We start from the raw sequence: 27,873 nt of genomic DNA on the forward strand, positions 1-27,873 counted from the left end.
TAGATACTCTCTAAATGAAATCAAAGCACTATTCATAAATAAGAAAAAAACCCAGTATAAATAAACTACTTGTAGGCAAAGCAAGTCTAAACATAATCTAAATAAGGGCAGAATAATTACACCATAGGGCTGCAAAGGGTTTTCATAACATCAGGGCCCAATTTTCTGTAAGAAAACTTTCTCTTGGGAGAGTCTATTCCAGTCTGACAGAAGAGGGAGAGAAGACATACTTCTTTAAAAAGAGGTTTACACCAACAAATTATTTGTGTAAACTTTAATCTCCTTACAGTAGAAACATACACAGTACAAGCCAAAAGTAGTATAACAATTTTACAGCAAAGCTTACCAGTAAAATGCAAACCTGATTTGTATCAAATTCTTAAAAAACTGTGCACTTTCTCAAACGTAACTTTGTTCAGCACATCGTTTTGACATATATAATAAGGCATTAATTCTATAAGAATCATTTACTATATTCCAAAATCGCATGACCTAGGTGTAACACTCTAGAGCCTGATACCATTTTTGTTCCTGTTGACAATTACAGATTTAATCTACCTGCACTGACACGTAGCATAGAAGCACTAAGAACAAATACAAGCTTTCCCAATACTAGGTTCACATTGAAAAAGTTATACAAAAAAATCACTCAATTGTGCATTGCAATAGCTTGGTTCTGCTGCAGCCCTGACTGTAGTTTTAAGAATAATTTCCCCTTTCAACATGCTTCCTCACTTCCAGTAGTATTTTAGTCTTTTAAAATGCAGAACTGAATCTGCAGGAATTGGACCCCATTTCTACCAGCTACCCAAACCAGAACACAGCTCTTAAATTTCTTTCAAAGTTACATCTTCTATAAATGGCATAGTTGAATTCATTCTAGCTACTATGTACAGAAATGGCTCAGGCAATTAAGTTAGTCCACCTTGTCATTAGTCAACAGGAAGTATAATTACTGTAGCTGTAAAGGAGGTATCTAGTGTTCCAGAATAAGTGAGTTTAATTATGGTGAGAGCTTCCTCAACTCTATTTACATTACAACTTCAGGCTCAATGTTAAATAGCAAGTCATCATTTCCTCTTCGAACTTCAAGTAGTAGAGGTGATTCATTCATCACAGCCTCTTGCAGGTCACTGGAATTCATCAAAGGACGCCCATTGACTTTAACAATAATATCTCCATCTTGGATCCCTCCTCTGCAAAGACAAGAAGAAAAAGGCAGTAAGTATGCATTCTACGTGCAGCGAAAGTACAAAGACTATTCACCACCTCTTTGGCTGATGTGGTAAATTTTAACTTGTTTTAATTTCCACTGAAGTGAAATTCCACCCTTCCTACTGAAAGAGAATAACTGGTTTAACTCGCTAAATGCAAAATCAGGCTCGCATCAACTGAGGATTTTCTTCTAAAACAGAAAAAACAAGTAGCCCCGCTTTCTCTTTGTCTTCCACAAAACTACAGCAAGGGAGAAACAGAAAAGCCTGTTAGCCACAAGTGACTCACTCCACTCCATCCATTTGCAAGAACACGCTTTTCTCTCTCCAGTATGCATTTCAAGCACTGGAAATTAAACCACTCTCAAAATTTCAAGACAAGCAATGCGTACCAACTGAACTACAGGTAAATTATTTCTTTCTTGATGTTCAGATGTAATCCAGGATAGCTGCTTTTATTGCCTTTGTATCTTAGTAATTCCTAAAAAACATTTTTAGAAATATTTATTTTCCAACCGTTCTGTAAAGTAGTCTCTTCCTCTAAGATAAAGCACTGTCTCAGATAATAGCTCTGACAATTTCTTCTGTAAATGCTATCCTGTTTCCTGTTCAAATTTAATCCAAGTTTCTATTTATTAATATTCAACATACCTTTCAAAACCAAAATTTAATTAATTGTACTTGGGGTGTTCTTTATATTTGCACATTGTTAATGTTTCATAACATCATGAAAGGAGGTTATAGCAAGGTGGGTGTCAGTCTCTTCTCCCAAGTAAAAAGCGATTGGACAACAGGAAACAGCCTCAAGTTATGCCAGGGGACATTTAGATCAGATATTAGGAAAATTTTCTTCACCTTAAGGGTTGTCAAGCACTGGAACAGGCTGCCCAGGGAGGTGGTGGAGTCACCATTCCTGGAGGTATTTAAAAGATGTGTAGATGTGGCACTTAGGGACATGGTTTAGTGGTGGCCTTATAAGATTTTTTCCAACCTAAATGATTCTATGATTTAAAATAGTCTGCTATTGAAATATTTAACTTCTTTAGACATGAGTAGATTCTTAGCACAAATATCTTGACTATTCTTTTTTTTTTTTTTTTTTTTTTTTTTTACACGTAAAGGTACAATTTTTGTTTAAATACAAATCAAGGTTGGTATGAGGAAGTACTTGAATATAAACAGAAATATTACCTACTAGTATCTATCTGAAGATTTATTTATGGTGAAGAAGATTACGTGCTCTACATACCTATGAGAAGGTGAGTTTGGAACAACTTCATGTACATAAATTCCACTTCTGACATCAGGAAAATCAGCATTATTGTGTTTCAGTTCTTCCACCAAGCTAAAAGAACAAAGTTATACAGCATTTTATTCCACTACAAAAGCAGAAGCATTCAAAAATTCTTATTTATTCTCACATTTTTTTGTGACCAAAAATGAATGACTTAACTGTTTGCTTCTTGTTCTTGTGATGAGAACACAGGGGATTTGAAATTGGATTAAAAGCAGTAATACAGATTTTTAAGAGTTAGAACTACTTAACTGTGCAAAGCATACTGTATTTAATGGTCTTGTACATCTCCTGCAAGAACCTGACTTTTGCTATTTATGGCAGTAGCACAGATGGCACTGTAGAAGAGCACAGAGACAGTAGCACACTCTGTCCTAGGTGCTGTACAGGGATAAAAGACATTCCTGCTCCAAAAAAAATAATGCTGGTGGTGGGGCAGAAGTTTGCTAACTATTTTGATACTTTTATTTTGCAAGACATTCTTAGTTTGTCTTTATCTAGAACAGTAAAGCCTTTGATAACTTCAGTCATCAGATAGATGAGAACCGTGAGAGTTTTCCAAGGAAACCAGCTTCCTCAAATTTTCTTGAGGATTGTTTGTGCATCCCTTTCTAAAGAAAGACGACAGGAATCATCTGCAAAATAGCCTCTAAAAATATACCCCCGTTTCTGAGGGGATGACATCATTTCAGGTCTGTGTACAGTGTGGTTTAAAACCCATTTCTGGAAAGAAATGGTTTTAAACTAATGATGGATTACTCTGCTGTCTGCCACAAAAACTTGGGGTCCCTCAGATGGAAAGCAAGCCAAAATGGCTGCACATAGCCTCACTGCATTGATTTTGTAATGAGGAAGCTAACAATTAAATGACTAAAGCAAACACACTAGGGGAAGTAGTCCTTTCCTGGAAACGGGCCTGGAGACATCTTACACTGCTCCATTAGATGCCACAAAAGCAGTAAAATCTTAGCACGTTTACTTCACAATTATGCAGAGAAACATTCTGAGTTTCTCTCCATCAGTGGTGGCCCAGTGATGTTAATGCCATTACACCGATTCATTCCAGCTGAGGATCTGACCCTCTGGGGAGGACTGCAAGAGTGTAACTCAATAAATAAAAGATAGCTTTACTACAACCCCAGCTGGAAATTGTCTTGTTTAATTCTGTAGCCTACTGCCATGCTGGAAGTGTGCTTACTGCTGCACAAGAACCATAAGACTCCTCATTTGTTATCCCAGAATATATCCTCATAATGGGAAGACACAAAGCAACATGAGACAGAAAAGACAGTAAAGAACTGGAAGAGAGTGCCCATATTCTGGCTTTGTTAACATGGAGGCATTAAGCTTTACTTCTGCACTTTAGCAACTACTTTCTTCCCAGTTAATGGTTAGGCACTAAATCTCACATCATATGGCCTCCACTGGCACTGACAAAACTACCACCAAACCCTCAGGCAGCTAATCTGCCATTGGCACTCAGTCACCTGAAAAGAGCAGCTTGTTTAGATGTCACCTAAAACCTGGGTTAACTCCAGACATCCTCGTGAAGAACCAAAATCTCTGTTCAGGCTCTTCCTAACTTCCCTCAGCTATCAACAGAGCATCCACCGTTACCAGTATTTAGACAGTGACTGACAGTGATCTTCCAGGTCTCAGAACATGTATTTCACTAGCATCATTAAAATGTTCACAGATTTCATAGAAGCAAATGCACACTTCTGGATTTTCTGGAAATTTGTAATGAAAGCTGAATGATGAAGTTCTGAACCACTATTGATCACATGGTGTATGCACGATCATACAGACTACTTTTCTAAGATACTTACGCAGGTGTTATTGTCAGCATTCTGATGCCAATGAAACGCTTCTTCCCATCTGAAAGTAATACAAAGTATATTTAAGAAATTTTGGCAAACATTGACGAAGTAACTACTTTGAAACATCCCATTTTAATTGACATGTATTTTAAGTCATCAGCTTTTGATAAAACCAAGCAGAAGTCATACACATCTACACTGAGGTCATTTTTTATTTTGGTTAGCATTGGTGTACACAATGACAATCCCTCTCCCTGCAAATGAGAGTAAGAGAGAAGCTCATTTATACTCCACTAGTTTTCCTTCAGGAAATTCAGGAAGAATTCTGTGATCTACTAATCACATGACTTCAGTAAATGGAAAATTTCTTAACCAACTACCATTTCATCTGAAACTGGTCAAGACAATTCAATCATATGGTGTTCTCACCAAAATGTAGAAATGGGATTTAAAGAAATTAAAATTTCCACCTTTCAGGGAAAGGACAACCAAAAGACTCACACTGATTCTAATGCAAATGGCTTGTTATTTCTACCCCAAAGAATTAAAAGTAAAAAAACCCCATACACCTTAGCCAAAGTGATCACAAAAATGATCATAGGGATGGAACACCTTTCCTATGAAGAAACACAGAGAGTTGTGGTTGTTCAGCTTGGAGAAGATAAGGCTCCAGGGAGACTTTATTACAGCCTTTCAATACTTCGAGGGGGCTTATAAGAAAGATGGGAACAAACTTTTTAGCAAGGTCTGCTGCAATAGGACAAGGGGTAACTGTTTTAAACTCAAAGAAGGTAGATTTAGATGAGATATAAGGAAGAAAATTTTTATTATGAGGGTGATGAAACACTGGAACAGGTTGCCCAGAGAGGTCGGTGGTAGATGCCCCATTCCTGGAAATATTCAAGGTCAGACTGGACAGGGCTCTGACCAACCTGATCTAGCTGAAGATGTGCCTGCTCACTGCAGAGGGAGTTGGCCTAGATGACCTTAAACAGTCCCTTCCAATCCAAACTATTCTATGATTAGCCAAGACTGTAGAATTTTAAATGGTGAAAATTTACTCCTTTAGAAACAGCACCACACTTCTGCAGTTGGCTTTTAGTAATCATGATATTGCACAGCTGTCTTATGAAAAAAAAATGCAGTTTGATGACTTCCTGAAGTGACTGCTTCAGTAGTTAGTTATATCCAGTATGAAACAGCTTTTCCCCTTACTTGTGCCAGCATAACTACTTCACAATTTCTTTGAGCTTCTCCATGTTCTCATGTGAGGAAACAGTTTGAAAAGGAGATACACACAGTCTTCTCTAACTCTTATTCTTTCCAAGAAAAATAGTCCCAAGTAAAGGAATTGGTCCTGAATCTTATACATGTCCAATATTCCCATTAGTGTCAGTGAAAATGTTGGCTACTAAACTACTAAAAGTTGGATTTGCTACACACTGAATCTTACAACTGTAACTGTCACCCCTGTTATTCCCTGAACTGTTCTGGCTCTCTTCTGCTTTAAAGTGAAACTAATGCGATCAAAATCAGCTACAGTAAAAGTGTCTTGAAGAAGTCTAACTACTCAAAACCGAAGTCTCAAAAGCTTTGGGCATGGCCATGACCTAGTGTAATTCATAGTGCTTCTCTAGTCTACCTGGCATAAACATAGTTTTTCACTTTTTAAGAATATCCAAACATGATAATTCTCCACCTGAAAATAATCTCTCCATCCCTGTAAAGTGGACAGTTAAATGATCTAAGTTGTCTTCATGAAACACAGATGACAGACTCTCTGGTGACAGTTTACTGTTTGCATTAAACGGTTTGCTACTGGTCATCACCTGTGTGATGCAAAATATGCAGAAGCACAAAGCATATTCTGGGGCATGAGTTAGGAATGTTTCCATGAAAGAAAAATGAAAGAAGGGACAAGAGAAACCTATCTGGAAGAAATAAAGCAGCAAGGATGAGATTGGGCAAGAACAGAAAACCAAAGCAGAAATGCTGCTGATCAAAAAGGGCACTAATTCCCCAGTGGCTAATGATAAAATGAGGTTTGGGGGTGGGGGGTACAAATAAATCTGGTAACTACAGACTTTTTTAAAACTAGAAGTCTTATTCTACCATCATCTTTGGGCAGGTTGGGGTATCATTTCATTCATGTTCATGCATTAAAATTCAAAATGGCCTTCAGCCCTCTCTCCAAAATAAGTTTGCCACCCTGCAAACAGTGGTGCATACTGTAACAGTAGCAGGCTACTGTATAAAATAAAACTAATAGCTGTGATCTAATCATTATTTTAGCAGCAGAGACTAGATTACCCCCCTTCCCATCCTCCAGCCACTTCTGATGTCAGAATACAGGTTAAAAATATACATATATAAAAAATATTTGTCTTGTTTTGCAGAAGTCCATTCCATTCAGTTTAACTTAAGTCAAATATCTTGCACAAGAACCAAAGCTTTCATCAACAATGATTAAAGGGAATATAATTGTGCAGTCTATTGGAAGTATCAGCAGACACTGGACAGGCACAGACAAGCTATTACACTGTTTTACCATCCCCAAAGGATAGGCATTTTGATGTAAAGGTTAAGTCACATTAGCAGAACTGCGTGTGGCACCTTGAACTAACACTGTCATATTACATCTGTTCTGTGAATGAAAGTCTCAAAACCTGTCATTCAGGCAATTTGTGCAACCATGAGGCAGAAGAAAAAATAATTAGGAGAACTGGAATAAAGTGAGGCTGTAAATCTGAGAAGCACGTCACCAGGGTGAAGTCCCAGCAGCAGTCAAAAGAAGGCCAATACATAGGAACAATCAGCTTGAACAAATGGGAAACCACTTAAAGCTGGAGCATAGCACAGCAGAGAGATATTCAAATCTCATTTCATTTTTGTAAACAGCAGGCCAGACTGAATACTGATTCCAGTGGTACAAAGTAAAGCAAACCAGCTTCAACTACTAGTTTAAACTTAAATCTGTTTTGCATTAATACAAAGTCACAAGCAGCTGACCCCAAGTATCTAGAAGCAGCTCACTATGGAGATTTCTGTTCCACAGTAAGGAAAGCATTTGCTTTAGTGTGAAACCTTTCTGGTTTTACCGATGCTTATAACAGTAGAGATACTAGGTAACTAGAGAGGTAATCACAGGCTGAAGGTAGAAGTGTTTATGACTTATAAACTGTGGCAAAAAACCCCCTGATAAATCCAAATGAAGGGGTCAGGTACTCAGACTCTTACGGACATGAGTTAACTCTGGCACATGAGTATCCCCATTACAGTTGGTTTCAGTAGGGCCAGGATATTGCCAAGATTTCTGAGTGAAGAAACGAATCCTGCACTTTTTATTCAAGTGGCAGGCTAAATTCCTACTTCTCTGCTTGCTCCTTTTGCACTTAAGATGGTCTTGCAGATTGCATGAGCAGTCCTGAAAGTATTTAAGAAAATATTCCATTGCCAAACAGAAACCATGAAAACAGCTCAAATCTATAATGCCAAATAATGTGCATCATCACATATAAACGCATAGCTGAATTTAATCAGTATTCTGAATCTATACTTAGCAAGCCTCCTAAGCAGCCCTAATGTTTATTGGTAATAATTATCATTAATAATCATAAAAATACACAGGTAAGCATATAGTTTCAACACAACCAATTAAGTGTTCTGGGAACGTAAGAAGATTCATATAAATGAACTGGTGTGGCCAATGCAGAACTCCCCTATTTCTCCTTGCCCATCTGAAACAAGGTTTATTCACTTCTCTGCTAAAATAATATGAGAGCCCAGGCTGACCTCTTAGGCTGGATTTTCTCTTTAATATTTTGTCAAATTGCTAACTTACTGTCTTCCATTCTAGAGGATCCATGTTTGAACACTTTCTACTTTTACCATCCTTCTCAAGTGTAAACTAGAAATAGATGGCAGAGCCAAGACTGAAACCGAGAAATTCCTACAGGATACTAATAAAAGACACTGAAGTAAAAAGAAAAAACCAAAACACCAAACACCAACAACAAAAAACAACCCAGTCAAAACAGTCAATGCTTAAATATATCTATGACTTCTGGAGGTAAAGACAGAACACACAGATGGTTAAAAACTGAGATTAGATGGAGACACTTAACTTCATGCACCAGTTTAGTAATTCCTAACTATAAAAGGAGGTTAACACTATTACTGATAAATCTGAAATCAGTAAAGACTTTCAGATGATTCAAAAGATAAATATCTCTATGCAGAATGTGGTAAATCGTTGGTCAAAAATTATCTATTAGCTATTATCATGTATTACCCATGCATTAGGTAATATAGAATGCTTCGATAATCATAATCATTGCAGACACTGCATTCAGATACCGTCCTCTCCTTTTTCCTCCCCTTCTCCACTCCTGTACATCAGTAGATTATATATTTGCAGTTATATGCAATGGATGTGACTTCAAAAATATATGCCTTCTATATAAAACTGGTAGTTATCTGATCAACTCAGATTTAAAGACTAAGTTCAAGCTTACTCAAAATATTGTTTAATATCTCTTACACGCCAGAGTAAATCTGCGAAAATCAGTTTCCTAAGGGAGTTTTATTATCTTCAGGAAATATGTTAGTTAAAGCAAAATGTTAATACCCTTAAACTTATTTCTATGATTTAACTGTACCATAAGGGTGGATTCCACTGAAACTTCTGAAACTTAATTGGAGCAAAAGAAAACATGATAAAAACAGCCCAAAAGTTCTGCTTACATAAATTCCCTATATCAAGAAATAACGCCTATACAACAAACATGAAAATTCTATGTCTCAAATATGGTGAAAATATCTCCTAGAAATTCTCCTTCTCTATGCATCAAGGGCTCTAAATGACTGTGCTTCTGCCTGCAGCAAAAGTACAAAAGGTACTTCAGACAAGCAAAGAAAAAAAAAATTAAAAAAATAAAAACTGCCTGTACCCAGGGTTATACCAAGCACTAATGGTCACACTAATGCTATGAGTGAGTGTGAATCCTTCTCCTTTGATTAGGGGATAATGCAAATGATAAAAAAAAAAAAAAAATCAGTATGTTCCAATCTCAAGATTAAATTTCACCATGTTTTCTCTTAGGGTTCCACAGGCAAAGTTATCTCTAGGCCCTCTGTCTGGGCTCAGTGGATTCATCATTCTCTGGAGGCAAAGGTGCCTGAAGGAGCAAGGTGGCTGATTTCAGTGGCAACATCTCTAGCCTTCACTGACTTTCCAGCCCTAGTTTCCAGGAACTCACTGGCAGATGGTGGGCTTTCTGCACAAGCCTTGCATTCCTGCCCCTAGAGCCATGCCAGCAGAGCAAGCCATCGCTCCTCCCTGTTTTGAGATGAGCAGTTTGGTTCTGAAGGGGAACATCACTAATGATACAGACCTGCGTCTCTCAGAAGCCAACAAACAGTTAGTAACCTGGGTGAATAAATAGTTCTTTTGACTTGTTGGCTGAAACAAAACTATTTCAGCTAGTTTGAAATGTACTTTTCAGCACATAATTAACAACTTCTTTCACCGACTCCCCTCCCCCAAATCAACAAGTGAAAACAATCTGATTTGGGGAAGTCGGCAAAACACAGATGAGGGGACCCATCAGAATTGCGATGGTCTCAAATACACAAGCAGATGCATAACTTTAAGACCTCTGACTAAGGGAAGTTTCTGAAATAACAGTATCTGAGAGAACACTGAGCACAACAGTGTAGGGGAATAACCCTGGCATCAGCAATTAGGATGAACTCAGGAGAAGACAAGATTAATATCAAGAAGATTCAAGAGAAGCAGCAGCCAACAGTCATGATAAAAGACGAGTAGGGTGTAGACAGATAAATTGGCAAGCAAAAGAGAAAGGAAGGTTTGGCTTGGATGAAACATTACTAGATCAGCTTTGGCTGTGCAGCATGTAGAATGACACCTAATATAGTGTGACATATATGAGGCAGGCACATCAAAAAAGTCCAGAGTACTGCAATTGTCAGTTGCTGGTATATTCAGATTTATATGCTCTTTGGTGCAGAGGCTCTTCTTTTTTTCAGCCTCTCCCCCTGCTTGCCTTTGTATTTTTTCAGGAATTAGAACACAGCTCTATCTCCACGGGGGTCTGAGAATCTAGCACAATATCCAATTGTATAGCACTGACATAGATGACCATAGCAAAATAAAGATCATCCATTGATAGTGCACACACTATACTCCATCTATGGACAAGTGTTTTAAAAAGTTTTGACCTTATTCTCCACAATACATTTCAATCTCCTTTTTGTTTGGACAATATGTGAGGATAAGACTCCTTGACCAAGTCACCATTTGTTCTTAAGATCATTTGAGGCTGTGTCCTCACTGTTCTCAGAGGCTGTTTTCCCCAGATTTATACAGATACTGTCTACTCTTTGGGCGTTTGAGTAACACAATGTCTCTCCTGCTTCACTGAAGCTGTTTTCTATTTCCAAGTCTATAGTGTTTTATACTGTAAAAAAATGCTGCTCCTTTCAGTAACAGGTAGTGGAGTCACTACTACCACTACAGCCACAATTCACTGACCTGCAAAGACAACCCATGTCTTTTGGCACTTCAATGACAGATCAGGATAGTAACTCAAAGATGTCACTGTTTCTTGCAATCTTACCTTTACTTTGTTTGTCATGTGACTCTGTGAGAAACTGAGTGATACGGTCTGAAGGAATAGCAAAAGAAATTCCAGCTGTGACCTTCAAGGTGTTAATCCCAATAACTTCACCATCCTGTTGAGAGACAGCACCCAATTAATTTGCTCTTAAGTGCCAGGGTTCAGCTCATTGCTTAGCATTTCATGTTAAAAGCTGTTGTAAGAAATTTTAGAGTGTTGTAATCACTCAAGAAATAAACATTACTTGTAAGGGAGGACCTGGGCTCTGATTCACAATCCTTTTTGCATTTAACTGTGATGGCCAGAGAGATTACAGTACAGTTTGTTCATCCAAGGTCCATCCCACCACTTGGAAAGAGATTCACTCTGCTGAGTGGGCAGTGGAGTCACTACTACCACTACAGCCACAATTCACCGACCTCCAAAATCACTGCTGGCTTTAAGCAATCTATTTTAAAATCAGTTGTGCGGATTAATCAGGTCTCATCTTTGCCGTGCATCCCAGGTTTCATAGCGTGAATGAGCCTAACTGCTCCTTCCAGATCCCATTTTCCTCACTGCTGTGTAAAATTTCCTCTGCTTTATAATAAAATGTTTTTCCACGGTGTATGAACTGAGACCTAATTTGCAGAGCTTGTGTTAGCTTCAGGGTATCTGCCTATCATTAGCTTGAATGACTGTAAGCTGGTATGACCTATGAATCATTCCAAAAAAATATTCTTCCACTAATTTCAAAATAGCTCTTGAAACAAAACAAAAGCCAGGTCACATGGACTTACCAGATTAACTAGAGGTCCTCCAGAGTTGCCGTACTGTAAAAATGACATAAGGGAACAATAAATTGGTGCTTCACGGTAGGAAATGCAATTTTCGTTTCAAACAGTATTTTGTTTGTAAGTAAATGAAAGAGAGCAGGTCATTTCTTAGGCAGCATTGAAAGACGCAATATTGATCACTGATTACAGGTAGGTCCTACCCTACTCGTTCACAGTTCTTGTGGTAAAGGTATTTTTTTTCCAGAAACAGGCCTTAAGTTAGGAGTGGCAATTTACCACTCCAAATAGTTAGATCCTAAGTTTAAGAAGAATAATTAAATAGTTAAAATTAGTATTTTTATTCTTCTAAAGATTTTCAGAACTAAGTTTTGAAATAATTAACTGCTATTTAAAGCTATATTTCAGTGAGGTGCACATACCGTTCTTTAGTAGTTTTATTCATCACTTTGGTTTGTACCACTGTCAATCTCTCTTTACCAGAGAACACAGTGCTTTACATATTTAATCATAGCATATTGCTATGAGGTAGGTACTACATAAGGATTGATTTAGTAACCACAGACTGTCTGTAGAGAGGGCATATATAAGCAGCTCTGAGAAGCCTGAAATTGCCTAATACCTAATGACCGTCAAAGGAAACATCCAACAGTACTACGGGAAATGAGAGCTGGAGAAGTCTGGTCCATCTTCATGTTGGCCCAACATGTTTGTTTCCGAGTGAGGCCAGAGTTTTCAAGTAGGTCTACCGCACAGCCAAGAGCAGCAACTTACTACTCAAAAGAAACAAAAGCTAAGTGATGCATGATAGCAACACGAGCCATATGAACTGTTTATACTTAGATAGCACTGGGCAAACTTTATACAGTCTCAGAAGACTAAAAGAGACTTTAAAGTTTTTAAAACAGCTTTGAAGTTTGTGTTTAAACAGAGATCAGTTTCTTACATCGTATCAGCAATCACAGGCTACACACTTGATTTTTATGTCTGACACAAAGGAACCAAGGTAATGATTTTTCAGGCTTCCTCAGCATATCATCTTTCATTCACTTGTCTTCTGCTTGAAGAACACGATAATGAAAGAACTACAGCACATGTAGCATAGCTCCATTTAGGAACGTACGGCCTTGTTTTCTCCTGCCCCATGTTCCTGCTCTCCCAGCATTTCTCAGAAGGCAGCTGCATGCACATTCCTGCAGGAAAGTCTTGGCTGAGCCACAGGAATGCTCTGAACAGAGCAGCTCTCAAACTCCTCCCATTCTCAGGAGAAAACTAGTATATCAGCTAAGCACAAAGCATCCCTATGCCAGGGACTATCTTCATATTCTGTGGTCTCAGATGGCAAAGCATATAAATATATTGTCATTTTCCTTACCTCCTCTGCTATCACTATTCCATTTGGTCTAGCATTATCTGATACACTCTGCTATCCTTGTCTAAACTTGATCATTAGCTTCTGAGGACACTGAATGTCTAGTGTATACACAAGGAAGCAGTGTGATCTTGAGGAATGTGTATAGGCGTGAAGTCAAGAATCCCATGTTCTAATTCTGTCTCTGCCACCAATTCAGTGTGCACTCCCAAGTAACACATTTTGCATAAGTTCTCCTATTCTCCTTACACGACTGAAGAGAGTAATTCCAATTAAATGTCTTAAGAAGTCCAGCTCCTGATTCATATAGAAGCTTTTTGAAAAAGCTCACTTCCATGTAATACCTAGCATGAAAAGTAATTACCCTCTTTCTTCCCATACAGTTTCTCTCAACAAGTCTGTGACGATAAACATTTCTGAAGCGCTTTGCCTGTGTAAAAAGCTAAGACTTATGACTTGTTATGTCAAATTTGACTTTGAGGTTCAGCAAATAAATCCTGAAAATATATCCCTTTCAATGTATAACAGATTTATGCCATAAAATTTCAGGACATTTTCTACCTCAGATATGCAAGCAACACTTGTTTTAGAATCTGCACAAGTTATATACGCACACAAGGACTTTATTTAAGCTCTTTGGATCCCTCCAAGCTGCTCTAAAGGGACATTATTTTCGTGTATTTCTATAGAACATGCAGTGCTGGGACACTTAACTCCAAACTATCTCAAATTTTAGATATTTTACGTCTAGATTTTTACTTGGAGTATGTGATACGCAAAGGGAAAACAAGAACAACAAAAAAAACGGCCCCCTCCTTAAGTTCTTAGCTGGGTGTCCTGTCGTTAAATTTAAGCAGACACTATCAACTTGACTACTCCATCTGGTTCTAATGCATGGAGATGAATGAAACTTTGGCCCTATTCTACAGCTTGCTTGGCCAGGTCAGCTGAACAAGCAGAAAGAGAAATGTGCAGATTTACTGCTGGTCTGTACAATCACGTGTTACTGCACAAACTACTGAATGAGAGGGTCTGTCATATGTAACACCTCCACAGACAACCTCAAGGAGGGTAGTTTTATTTATTATACCTTTCACAACACTAAAGCCTGAATACAACTTACAGACACTGTATAGCTTTTATAAGAGCAGACTATTCCTGATATTAAACAAAGCTTTTATTTTAGTGGATTCATCTTTACAAGCACACACTTCCCTGCTGAATAGGTGGGGATTTCAAGGTCCCAGGACTGCAAAACTCAGCTCCTCGCATACCTAGTACTTACATTGATAATAGCATCTGTCTGAACATAATCCATATCAGAGTCCCGCAGGCCAAGTTCTTTGCCATCTCGCTGAGCAGTGCTGACAATACCTGTTGTCACGGTGTTCTGTAAGGCAAATGGACTTCCAATTGCCACCACAAATTCTCCTGGCCTCAGATCAGCAGAGTGTCCCAGTAACAATACTGGTAGTTTTTTCTTAAATAAACACAGAAAGAAAGAGGCAAACATTAGATTATACCTGAAAATAACCTGACTGGAAAGATCAAAAACTAGCAAAAAGTTAGGAACACACACTTTCCACTACATTAATGAAAGAGCCACTCACTATTGTTTACCCAAAACTTACATCAGGTAAAATTAGTATACTGCAGCACATTACTGCTTTAAACTGTCCCCAGAAACAAAGTGTTAGTTTTTGTACCTTGCAGTTTCATCCAGAAAAAAAAAAAAAAGCCAGCAAGATTCTGACACAGACTTCCCTGTTTTTCAGCAGATTGTTCCCTCCTCCTACAAACAGCACACAAACTAACTGTTCACCAGACTGCCATTCTCCCTACACTATGTACCACCTTGCCATCCATGTACTGGAACGAAGCTAGCAGGATTAGCCAAAATAGCCAGGGTCTTCAGGTAAAGATAGCAGAATCTGGCCATACATTAACTGAGCTGCATTTTTTTTTGTTGTTGTTTTTTAGCAGTTCCTAGCACAGAAGATAATTTAATTCTAAGAGGAAAAATTTCCAGGCCAAAATTTCAGTACATTGCTTTCCCCCAAATATACGCCCAAGGAATCCCTAAACACATATTTCATCCAGTCACTCTATACTAAATGAAACTGAAATAGGGTTCCCAAAGTAATTCACTCACCTGTTTATGCCACTCACCTTAGGGTGAATCTTTATTGTTGCAATGTCAGATTTCTTGTCAATGTCTTTGATGGTTGCTTCATAGGTGTCTCCATTCTGTAGCTGCACTTTCAATTGTTGTCTGCCTGATACAGCATTGGTGCTTGACACCACGTGGGCATTGGTCACGATTAAACCAGAATCAGACATAATAAACCCAGATCCACTGGAAAGCGGGACATTTCGACCAAAGAGAGGGTGCCTGTACAAAATGTAAGTAATTATAACTCAAAAGGGAAGCATAACCTAAGAGACAATTACATTAGGAATCATTTACCACCTTTCACCTTGAGAAACAACAAAGCATTTGATGACCAAAGTTACAACCCTTACAAAAATTAAATTTAAAATAATTGACAAAGAAAGGATCCTTTGCTGAAAATTATGATCTCTTTTAGTCATTCAGGGAGACAGGAACTGAGGTTTTCAGACAACCCGCAGGGCCCTTTTCCTTTGATTTCCAGTTCTATCTTTATAGGCTTCCTTGCAGGAGAGGCTAGGTGACAAAAAGGGAAGGAGGAGGAGCCCATCTGATCCCACCAGTTGCTGCTTCCATACGGGAATAAAACAACAACAGGAAATAGTAGGGCAGACAAATGGACTGGTCCTCTAAAGAGAAAAAGGGAAGAAGGAGGAACATTTGCAGCTGGACAGAGGAACAATGGAAGAGGTGACACCTCAGGGAATCATGAAACCCAAGTGTAGACTGGCAGGAAAAATCATGTCTGGAAACTGAAAGGACTGAGAAAACGTGAAAGAAATGAAAAACACTAGCAATGGGTAAAACTTGGAGGGAAACAAGATTTGCTGCAATATAGACAGTTAAAAGACTTTATAAACTGTTTAAAGTATTATGACTTGTCTCCATCAACAACTGCTGTAACAACCTTAGATTTGTTAGGGGAACAGAAAGTGCCTGGGCAGAAGATGAGAAAAGGTCCACAAATTCTTCTTTCTTCCAAGATGTGGTCCTTATTAGGAAATTGTTTGAAAGTTCTGGGCTATTCAGCAATAAAGAATTGGAGCCAATCCCAGGCAGAAGGCAGTATCACAATTAGTGCCCAGCAGGCTGCTGGAAAAACATTTACTTGCAGGGAAAGAAAAATCTTAACTATATATACGCAGATCTTAAACATCTTCAGCTGTAACACTCTCGAAAGACCAATCACCGTGTGCATAAAGCTATGTCTCAAAAATACTGATTATCTCAATTTTGGATATTAAAAAAACCCTATAAAAATTCTCAAGTATATGCAAAAATAGAGCACGCCGAGCAGCAAGGTATTCAGTTAATAGAGTACCTATAATATTTGCAGTAATTTGTTCTGACAGCAGGCTGGTTTGAACACTTGATGTTAAACCTGTCTCTCAGGTTCTTTTGAGCACTCAGTGTTAAACTTGCCACCTTAGCTCCAGCTTCAGTACACTGAATAATGGTATGTTTTGGTCAGCAAATTTAGTATATTTTTTTCCTATCAGAAATAGTTTTTGTGTTTAGATAGGTTACATCTGGTCAACATGCTACCTCTTAATGTTCTCCCTACCAAAATAAAAATCACCTCTCGTTGAAAGTAGAATAAGCAACAAGGAGCAATGTTTTTCCAGCTTACCTTCTGGACTAGTTTTTTTTAAACTCAGATAATAAACGTAATCCAACAAGCAACACATTTTAGTGAAGGCTGAAGAGATGTCCAAAGATGAGACATTTTATGGCAGACAATATATATTGTAAAGTACTGTAGACTGTAGCCAAATAAAATAAATCTACTAAACAGGAACAAAACACACAAATGGGTGGTTCTCTGGAACGAGTCTGCTGTAATGTTTCAGAGTATTCTGTGAACTTCAAGAACTCAAAATGAAGGTTACTACACTGGAAAACCTTTGTAGGCAGTTGTTAAACAATGCAATTAAAATACAAAGAATTCAAAGCGTTACCTGAGAAAAAGTTCTATGTGCACAACTGCAGGTGCAATCTTTTCCACCACATCTGCTATGAAGTTGAATTTGTATCTTGGGCTGCTGGACTGTAGGTGACCTATACTAGCAGAAAGAATTGGATATGTTAATAAGACAATACCCTTTTTTGCCAAGTAAGTGAGATAAAAATGCTTTGAATTGGTCTGTTTCTCCTACTGGGATAGTTTCCAAACAGGTATTGGAAAAGGAATCAAAATCACTAAGATGGTTCGAAACTTATCCAGCATTTTGGCAGATTCTGAGAAAATTAAATATCAGCATTACTTGGCTATAATTGGCTTTCTTGGAAGTCTACGAGGCTTGTCTGGAGTATTTTTCTCAGGACAGCTACTATTACCCAAAACACATAGGGCAGTAGGATGTCAGGCCAGAAAGGACTCAGGAGATCTCTAGTTCAACCTCCTGCTCAAAGCTGGGTCAGCTACAAAGGCATACCAGGTTGCTCAAAGGTTCTGTCCAGCTGGAACTTGCAAAACTCCAACGATGGAGACTCCAGAAACTCTCTGGACAGCTTGTCCCACTGCTTCACTGTCCTCCATGAGGTAAAAGTTTTTTTGTGTATCTAGTCTGGACCTCTCTTGTTGACACCCATTTCAAGTCATACCCGTTGTCTCTCATCCTCCTACTAAGCACCACTGTGAAAAGCCTGGCTCCATCTTCCTGGGAATTTCCTCATGAGCACAAGAAGGCTGCTGTTATGTCCTCCTGAAGCTTTCTGTTCCCCAGGCTGAACAAGCCCAGTTCCCTCAGCTTCTTCTCGCAGGAGATATGTCCAGCCCACACCCCACCCCAAACCCCATGATCTCCTGAACTCGCTCCAGTTTGTCAACACCATTCTCGTACTGAGGGGTCTAAAACCGGATGCAGCACTCTAGACGTGGTCTAACAAGTGCTAAGTAATATAGCCACAGCATTTGGGAACGGCATTTAGAACCCAAGTTAGGATTTTTCTGAAGTAGACACATTAGAAACCTGCTGTAAATGATAACCTTAGCACCTAAGAAGTTTTGCAAATTCACATTTTAGCTGTCACAAGCAGCTGGGCATAGCAACAGTTTACTAAATACTAAGTGTTCTGATAGAAGCCAGCATAGTACTACATTACACAGCACTATACACAGCATTTATGAATACTGAATATAATTCTGTGGAATTAAGATCTTGGAGAGGGAAAAAACCACAGCATCAGCATCTTGGTTTCTACTGTCACAACATCCTGGATTCTAACATCAAAACATCACAAAGTTGTAATATTGCTTGTGCTAGCATGTCATACTTTCTGCTGTCCCTAATACATGGGGACATATCAACACATATGTTAAACATATGCTAGGGGACATATCACCACACTCAAACAGCAATCTCTCATGTGTACAGCCTGATGCTTCAAAATTAACTAGGGGATCTAGGGAAGGGACTAAACAAGTTGTAATCAGATACAGCAATAACATTTTTGGCTTTTTTCAAATCTGGTGCAACAGCACACTGTTTATCCCCAGAGATATAATTCTTTTTCTGCCATTTAGTCAGGAGGGAGAAGCTCTAATTTCTAAACAATATCAGCTCTTCAGAAAGTGATGCTTTGCACCATCATGATTTGCTCTGAGTTCAACTCATGCTGAAGGATGAACTTTCTCCACAGTAGTTCCTGCATACCAAGACAACACCTGGGCTTAAGGGTTCTAGGTTTGCCTATTTATAGATCACATAACATAGCAATGAATTCAAATACAGAGCATGTCTTTTGAAAGCATATACTTTTTTTCCATCAGCTTCCTTTTAACCAAATCTTTAAAAGGAAAGGAGGTAGGAAGCATCACACAAAAAAGGAAAGAAACAGAAAAGAAAGAAGAGAGAAGTCCAAGAGAGTTCTCATGCATTTTGGTATTCTATGTAGTTCCTAGTTCAAAGATCGTTTTCACCAATCCTTATCTACAGATGTTTTACTGACCATTAAACCTTGTAACTTGTAAATTACTTTACAAAGATTACAGCACAAAGGAGTCTAACCTATTTACAGAAAAGATGTCTCACTGATCTGTCCTATTCTTTGAATGAATTCATAAGATAGTGAGTGGGTGACAGCGAACTAGTTGCTATAGTTCCTATAGTCTCTCAGAAAGCTTTCACAATAAAGTGTTAGAGGACCTAAAAAGTCAGAAAGTGAGAGGCTTTAAATTACCACAGAATCCAAAAGACCTGAAGCAAAGACAGGAACTTACAGAATGGATACTGGTACCAAGGAAGAAAATACTGAAGAAAACAGATAAAGACAATTTAGGCATTTCTCCATAGAAATCAGTGAGTTCTTTTTCCTGTTACTGGACATGGGATTTGCTTCTGAGGAGAAAGAAACCATGCTTACATTTAGCAAGCTAAATTTATACAATATGTTATAAACAGAAGGAACAAATTGGCAGGACTAGACTTGATCTATCATTTTTATGCACATTCTCACACACTGAAAAATCCCTCTAACCAATTGAATACGCTTGTTTTTGTACTTAGTTTAAAAGAGACACTGCAAACAGGAATCAGAGAGGACAGTCATATGTAAGCACAATATAATACTATTATTTTGTTTACTGGGTCACTGAAGATATATCTTACCTTCAGTTCACAAGCAGCTTGCCTGATTATGCAGTGTATCTTTTGAAGTCTACTAACATGACTTTGAATGCTTGCATACACAGCATTGTTCACTGACAGGATGTAACATTATCATCACATTTATTTTAATAGAAATTACTATGCATCTATGACAGTCAGTTGGCCAGACCCTCAGCTGACAAGCTATCATAGGGGAAAAAAGTATGGTGAATGCAGGCTTTCAGTTGGTGTAAATCAGCATAGCTCTATGTGACTCAGGGCAACTAAATGCCTTTGCATCTGCTGAGTGCTGAACTGTTGTGCCCATGCCAAATAGTCGCAGCACTGCACACGGCCAAAAGCAGAGGCGGACACCTGTCAAAGAACTCAGTTTTGCACCACTCCTGACTAGCCACCAGGGAAACATCATGGGTAGCAGTGGCTTTTCTGGTAAGATTTAGGGTAGGCAGAGAGAAAAAGTCTGAAAGAGGCAGCTGATGAATGTAAACATGGAAATAGCTGAAGAAAATAAAATGCAGCATTACAGAGAGGAGACTATAAAACAGAAGCAAAACTTGTCTTCTTCCCATATCATAGGGAAAGCATTTCTCAGTCTGAGCAGAAGTTCAGAAACTCTCTGCTGGGGTCAGAAGACAAGAATACTCATACCTGAAGATGAATCCAAATCTGCACTGTACATTAAAGGGAAATCTGAAACAAAGGAGGATCAAGAATAACAGATGTGCAAACGTTGTAAGAAAGGTATAGTTGAAGATCTACTGGCCTGATTAGAGATGAGCTCTTCTTACTATTGTCTCATGGGGACTAAATGCTGGTGAAAATCGACTTACAAAGTTGAAATGCCTTCATAGAAACTGATCTCTCTTGAATCATCTTCTGCAAGATGGGAGTGATGAGAACCTTTAAACACATTGTATGACATGCCAGGAACTCAAACTGCAGACTTGGAAGATGTAACTGCAAACTAGCATTTACTCTCACACATACAGCCCTCTTTAAGGGAACTGAAGTGTTACTTATTATCAATTAAATTTTATTGCATAAATATTACACTGCTGGTTTTCATCAGAAGTTCTCAATATACTTTAAAAGGGAGGAATTGCAGCCTGAGGAAAGGAAGAAGGAAGCAACAAAATTGTCTAAGGTCACCCCAAAGACAAGTGTTTTAACTGTAGTAGTAGAACCAGGGCTTTCTGTCAGACCTTCAATTTGCATTAGTTACTAGACACTAGCTGCTGCTACTGTTCTTACCGAAACATAAAAATTAAATGTCTTTCTCACACACCCCCTGCACCTTGCTGTCTTGCAGTTCCACACCACTCTCAGACCTCTGCTGGACTGAATGTAAAAGCTCGAGTTTCCAGCAGCTTTGTGTATTTTGACCAACAGACCTACTAAGATTTGTCACATATTTCTCCAAAGGTCTCTCAATAACATGCATTATTTTCCATGTTATTACTACAAGCTCAAAATCATCTCAAACTAACCAAAGCTAATTTATCTTGGCAAAAAGCCATCATTTAATCCAGTATCTGTTGTATAACCAAAATATCAAAGGTACTGCAACCAGGTTGTACTTGCAAGTAAAAACACATTTATACTGTGTGAGTCTTTAGCTGTCTACATATTTCATAATCAAAAGAGCTAGATATTCCCAATCTGTTCCATAGCCACAAATCCACCGTATTCTCAGCAGATCTGAACTCGCATCCTATCATTTCAATTAAATAATTAGATCTTCAGAAGCTCTCTAGCTTCTCTCACAAAACACTCAAAATCCAGATTTGGATGTAAGTGCATGGACTGGAGTTAAAGATGTTCAGCGTATTTCCTAAGAGGTGATCTTATGTTTCCAGTTCGATGGGCTCCAGCTACATTGGATTTACATGGCTAAAGCTAACGCCTGTCAGGTGGGAGTATCCTTATTACCAGTTTAAAGCTTTTCCTGGATAGTAGCATTTTCTACAGGCTATAAGCACTTTTAATGGTGTTTTATTTACTTTCTTGCAGAGACAATAGACCCACTCCAATCTCTTTAACACTGAGGTAAATCAGGAACAACTCCAACAAATTTGTAGAGTTAACATAGTAGGAAGAGAACTGGAAAAAAACTTCAGCAGAAATAAATGGTCATAATCCCACTGAAAACAATAAAGCTAGACCAATTTACATTTGCAAAAGACTGAAAGTTTCTAAGTATCTGCCAACTTACTCCCTGTAGAATTAAATCAAATCACATTCAATGCTTTCTTAAAGACAATACATTGTATTAAAATCCACGATTTTATATTCATTAAGAATTTGTGAGCCTGGGAAACTCATTCTTTTAAGGCTGTTCCCCCATCCCCCTTTTAAAAACCAGCTTCAGAAAATATCTCTGTGTTCAGCAAAATTATTATGTCTAAGGGAGGACTGCAACCTGGTAGATCTGATCACCAGGGATAAACACTGTCCCAACTGTGCTTTCATGGAAAGAAATGAAAGACAAATAAAAGATTATAATGTCTCTGCTTAAAAAACAGAAACATCTGCTGGAAACATAGGTTCATGGGCAGCTTTTCTGATGAATTCAGCATTAAGATCAAGTTGCATAGCTGTGCACTGACCATAAAGCCTTGGTGAGTTTAATGCCACATTATGGTTCAGACTTGTTTATCCAATGGATTGTCTACCGTGCACAGATTAAAACAATTTGGTGAACCAACACCAAAGTGGCTTTCTTGTGCAGTGCTGCAATCACAACAGCCAGACGGAGACAAACTGGCACAAGCCTTCCAGCACAGACACCTCACTGAGTTCAGATGCTTGTTATTTCTCCTTCCCAAGTGGCTCTTATAAGGAGACATGACGAGAACATCTTTCCCGTTAGCTATCCTATACAAAGCAGTGACGTGCCATACTCTTTATTTACTATATACCAAACATTGCACAATATTAATCCTCACCTACAGGAAATCAAAACAAACTCAGACATAAAGAAAACAATCAATAAAGGAACATGACTAGAATTTACATTTTCAGCCAATACCTTGTAGTAAATTTCCCTAAATACAGCTGGAGGCAGCTGTAAAGCTTTGATGACAATAATACCTGTAGGAGACTTCAGTATCTCTTACTGGGCCAATTTCTCATAAGTGCAAGTAAGGATATGCTCAATTGTTCCTCTGTATCTTCAAGGTTTTATTTACAGGTACTCTCCAAACACCCCACGTAGAACTGTGTGCAATGACTCTGCTCATGTATTAACCATATTTCAAACATTTCTTTCAGGGAACTGAACTTTTAGGCTCATACCTTGCAAAGATTTGACTGACATGGGTGAGGCTTAACATCATGACCACTTTCTGAGAGTGACTTCAGTTAAACAATGCAGCAGACAGACATTCTTAGGAAGAACCCTGCAAAGGATCAGTGTCAAAGCCAACATACTTGTTTTCTGGAACTTCTTTCCTCAAAGGTTTTCTAATCAATCTTTTAGTTTTCCTTGTTGCACTGACAAAATAGCACCTTTACTTAAAAAAAAAATAAGTAACATTTTGCTTCCACGTCCTAGGTGAGAAAATACAAACCTTTCAACATCTGAACTGTCTTCACAGAAGCTGTTAGCAACATAACATTACAGGGAATTATTAACAGTAGTAAGAAAGCTGTGCTTGAAGATTATAAACAGCCCTTTGTGCAAGATAGAGTCTGACATAAATTGGCCATGGATTGCAAATGACTCTGAATCCTTTGAGTGAGCAGTCTGACATTTTAATAGATTGATATGTGACATTGTTAAAACTTAAATTTGCTACAGTGAGAAACAGGACTCTGTAAGAACTGGTCTTTGATTACAGAAGTTGTCTTCCATAAACATTTATGCCATTATTTACACAATAGCTTGCAATAGCTTGTCTTTCTCACAGTAACAGAAGGCAGGAAAAATCTAGCTGTATCAGAAAATTCCCATATATTAAGGTATCTAGTGTTGAAGAGGGAAAAAAAAAAAAGTATTTGTAGCATACAGTTTAAATTTGCCTAGTTGTTCTGCAGAGAAGTCCATGGGTCTGCTCAGATGCATAATGCTAACTGTATGAGTAATAGTTTTCAAGGCACAGGCATATTGAAGAGCATCAATGATAGAGTTCCTGTATGGAACTATGCAATACACACACCCTTTAGTACACTGTATCTAGAACTTGCAATTTGACATGGTGTTCTTCAAGCTAATCCAGGCCTTCAACAAGAAAAAAGTATTTTAAATTATGTCAATTTTGGAATTACCACTCAGTCAACCAGGGCATCTATTTCCTCTCTTCCTTCCTGCATCCTTTATGATCCTTTACTACTCCTTTTCCATGCATCCTTGTTCACCAGACTTCTGTCACTAGAAAACCACACCTAAGTTTTCTCAGCCTGTCTTGGCTTATCACTGCCAGAATCTAACTTAGCATCAACACGAACAACTGGAAATGGACAGAAGTTGACATTTCAAAAGCTGTTCCTCAGGGTCATTGCATGTTCTGAAAATGACCTAAGCCACACTACATAAGGCTTTACCTGAGATTGTTTTTAATATATGTATGGTTAAGTAAAACTGGATTTACTTCATAACTAGCTTAGCCCTTCAAATTGAGTCATCTGAGGCCAGATTTCTTTCAAGAACAGGGAAAAAGAGAGAAACTCAACAATAATTTTAAACTGTCGACTTTCTTCTAAACCTCTCATTACATCCATTGCATGTTACTGTTTTAAAAAAAATACCATAATTGAGTTCTATTCCTGGCTCAACCGCCAACTCAGTCTGACCTTGGGCAAGACACTTGGTTTCTTTGAGCTTCAGTTTGTGCAGCTGTAGAATTGAATAAAACAAAAATAAAACTTAACAGAGAACCAGATGCTTCATCTAAGCCGAGGTTTTCTGGGACAAAAAATAAAGCCAAAATAAAGCAAACCCTTAAATAGTTGCTTGAAAAAAAAAAAAAAAGTTACTTCTACTTCACAGCTTCAAATTCCTAAGCCTATTAACAGTAGAGTCAGGAGGATTCCTTAAAGAAAATGTCATATATACCAAACCCCATGCACTCAGTAAGCCCTTAGACACAGGCTAGCTCACTCATTTTGGATAAACATTCTGATTATTTCACATGGATCAGTTCCAGCCTAGTATTAGCAGTACTAAAGCTAACGGATGCTGATGTGAAAAGGAACAGGCAAAGGGCAATTTACAACTACAAAATACTGGAGAGACTGATCAGTGCAGCCCCAGGCTGGCACCTGGAGCAATTCTTGACTCTGACAAGACACACCTAAAGGAACTCCAGGAATAGCATTTGACCTCCTCCCTCTCTGAACCAGAGTTTACCTTCTCTCAAGAGCGGGATATTTGAAAGGTCCACTATTCACAGAAAGGCTACAACAGTAGCCCTTTTCCCTCTGACCCCTCCCAATAATTTTGGCAAGTCTGCTATCTGTGAATAAACAGGACGGTTAGTGGTTCACCCGACATAATGGAAACACTAATGCATGACTTAAAACTCCACTGTGCATATGACTTTTCTTTCCAGGAACACTGCGAGAAAGGTACCAGAAGCAAACACTTAAAATAACATAGCAGTATGTGGTAAAATACTAGGCAGCACTAACACTTCCATAAAAGTAACCCATTTTAGCGCTTAAAAAAAATAAATTACTACTAACATAAGTGATTACTAAACTTTCTGAAGTTAAACCATTGAGCCTGAAGTTGCCATAGCACATCACAATATCCGAGGCAATGGTCTTAGTATGTTACTGCAAACAGAAGACTATTTGGTATCCTGAGTGTCAATATTTTAAACTGTAAAATTCTGCAGGCTTTTTTCCCCCACTTTAGACTCTAGAAGTAGGCTACAAAACCTCTTGTGAAAAGCAAAAAAAAACCCCACAAAACACCACCAAAAACCAGGAAAAAAGACCATGGTTTAGGGTGGTTTTATATAATACTTGGTGCTTCTTCTGCCCTGCTTGGCTTTAAGAGGCATTATTCTTTCTACAGATGCCTGTAGGTGATGCCTCCAGGTGATGCCTCCTATACGCCACCAGGGAAGCCCCCAAGGCCAAGCATTCCCAGCTCCTCGCTCTGCCTGTGCAGGCCATGGTGCAATGGATCTGCAGCGCAACCTGCATGGGCCACACCACTGAAACGCCTCAGCAGCAAGTGCCGACATTACGACAGTAACGTGGCGCTGGCAGGACAACAGCGAGCGCACACCGCTGCCCTGCCCTGAGCAGGGGCAAAGGCTGAGGACGCCACGGCGGCCCTGCCCCACCAGCCCAACGCCCTCCATCCACCAAGCTGGTGGCCATGCCGCCCATCCTGCCCACCGGGGCACCGCAGCAGCCACCTGCACAGCACCCAGGTGCCCACGGCCGTGCTGCCGAGGGGAGATCTTCCCAAACCTCTGCCCACGGCCCCCAGCCTGCACCAAAGACTGAGGAAGAGGATTTTTGCCATTCAGAAAGGACCTGGACGCCCCCTCCCCACACCGCAGTGACTGCTGGCAGCCAGGCGACGTGCCTTGACCTTGTAGCCTCCTACAGTCCCTGGAGCCACCCAGTCTCCCCAGGTGACTGGAAATCATGTTTTTTTTCTTAGCCTGGAAGCCGGCACGCCCCTGCAGCGCCCACCCGCCGCCCTCTGCCCCACGGGCAGGCCCCACCATGCTCCTACCCGATTCACAGGCTCCCTTCTGGACCTGGGCGACGGCGGGCAGGCCGTGCTGCAGCGCCTTGCGGCTCACCGCCTTCAGCTGGCAGATGTTGTCGTAGGTCCGGCCGTCGCTGCCGCACACCTGGGCGCTGAGCTTGCACTGGCAGACCCCCTTGGCGAAGCGCTTGCCCATGGGGTAGCGGCAGTCGAGGCTGTCCCCGCAGGGCGGGTCCTCTTTGCGGCCGCAGGAGTCCCCCTCGCCCGCGGCGCAGATGAGGCAGCAGTTGCAGCGGTCGGGGACGTAGCCGCTGGGGCAGCTGGGGCTGGGGCACTTGGAGACATCGCAGCGGCTCGGGCACTTGGCTCGGGCAGCCGAGAGCTCCGCAGCGCCTGGGCTGCAGCTGAGCGACAGCAGGAGCAACGGGCTCAGCAGCGACACCCGCATCCTCGGCGGGCTGCTGGCGGGGAGAGCGGCGGAGAAGGGGTGCGAGCCTGCCCGGCCCGAGGGGAGGAGGCGGGGAAGGTGCAATCGCGGTGCAGCGAGGGAAGGGAAGGGAAGGGAAGTCGGGCTTTATGCACACACGGACGGGAAAGTGTCTTCTGCCCCGAGCAGAGCTTCTGCAGGCGGGGCGGGAAAGAGCAGCAGATGGAAGGAAGGAGGCTGGAGTATAAAGCCGCGGCGTCAAGGCCCGTTTAGTCCGTCCGAGGTGCGGCAGCTCAGGGGCTCCGCGGGACTAGCTCGCAGGGCTGAGGCGCCGAGCCATGGCCAAGGTGCCGCGCAAGGTGAGCGCCGTCCCCAGGCGGCCGCGGGAAGCAGTGAGGCCGGCACCGAGCGCTGCGGCACGGTTATATGCGGGACGCGCCCGGGGCCGCCGCCGCCGCCTCTGGCAGCAGCCGCGGGAGCTCCGCAGCGACGGCCAGGCCCCACCCCGACCGGGGAGGGCGGGCTCCCCGCGGGCGGGCCGCCGGGCCGGGGAGGGCCTGGCTCAGGGGACGGGCTGGGCGGGCTCCCCGCAGCCCGGGCGCTGCGCGGGGGATGCCGCCCGTCTGCCGGTGGCTCACCGCCCCCGAGGCGGCAGGGCCCGGGCTGAGCCCGGCTGTGGCGAGCCACCCGACGCCAGCAGCAGTGGGTGCGCGACGTGGGCTAAAAAAATGCCGATATATGCATGTAAGAGAACATAGGTGAAGGGGGAGGTTGCGACCTCTGCGAGTGCGGGGGGCAGAAAGCCAGCAGCCGTTTTATCGCTATCATGCTTCTCTTGAATGCTGTCAGCGTTAGTAAGAACTTCCATCACCACTGCTACCAAAG

General features: G+C 40.4%; 1 protein-coding gene across 1 annotated transcript; it reads right to left on the reverse strand.

Annotated features, from left to right (window-relative positions):
- Nucleotides 1-249: 249 nt before the first annotated feature.
- Nucleotides 250-27,492, reverse strand: HTRA3 (HtrA serine peptidase 3). The gene is made up of 9 exons (XM_027814436.2): nucleotides 26,586-27,492; nucleotides 17,240-17,339; nucleotides 15,281-15,503; nucleotides 14,397-14,591; nucleotides 11,746-11,778; nucleotides 10,967-11,081; nucleotides 4,338-4,386; nucleotides 2,464-2,559; nucleotides 250-1,196 (listed from the first exon to the last, which is right to left on the reverse strand). Exons 1-9 carry the CDS (start codon nucleotides 27,007-27,009, stop codon nucleotides 1,031-1,033), a joined length of 1,401 nt encoding a protein of 466 aa, XP_027670237.2. The 5' UTR covers nucleotides 27,010-27,492; the 3' UTR covers nucleotides 250-1,030.
- Between the last annotated feature and the right edge of the window lie 381 nt (nucleotides 27,493-27,873).

The sequence above is a fragment of the Falco cherrug genome, chromosome 1, assembly GCF_023634085.1.
Source record: "Falco cherrug isolate bFalChe1 chromosome 1, bFalChe1.pri, whole genome shotgun sequence".
Classification (NCBI taxonomy): Eukaryota; Metazoa; Chordata; class Aves; order Falconiformes; family Falconidae; genus Falco; species Falco cherrug.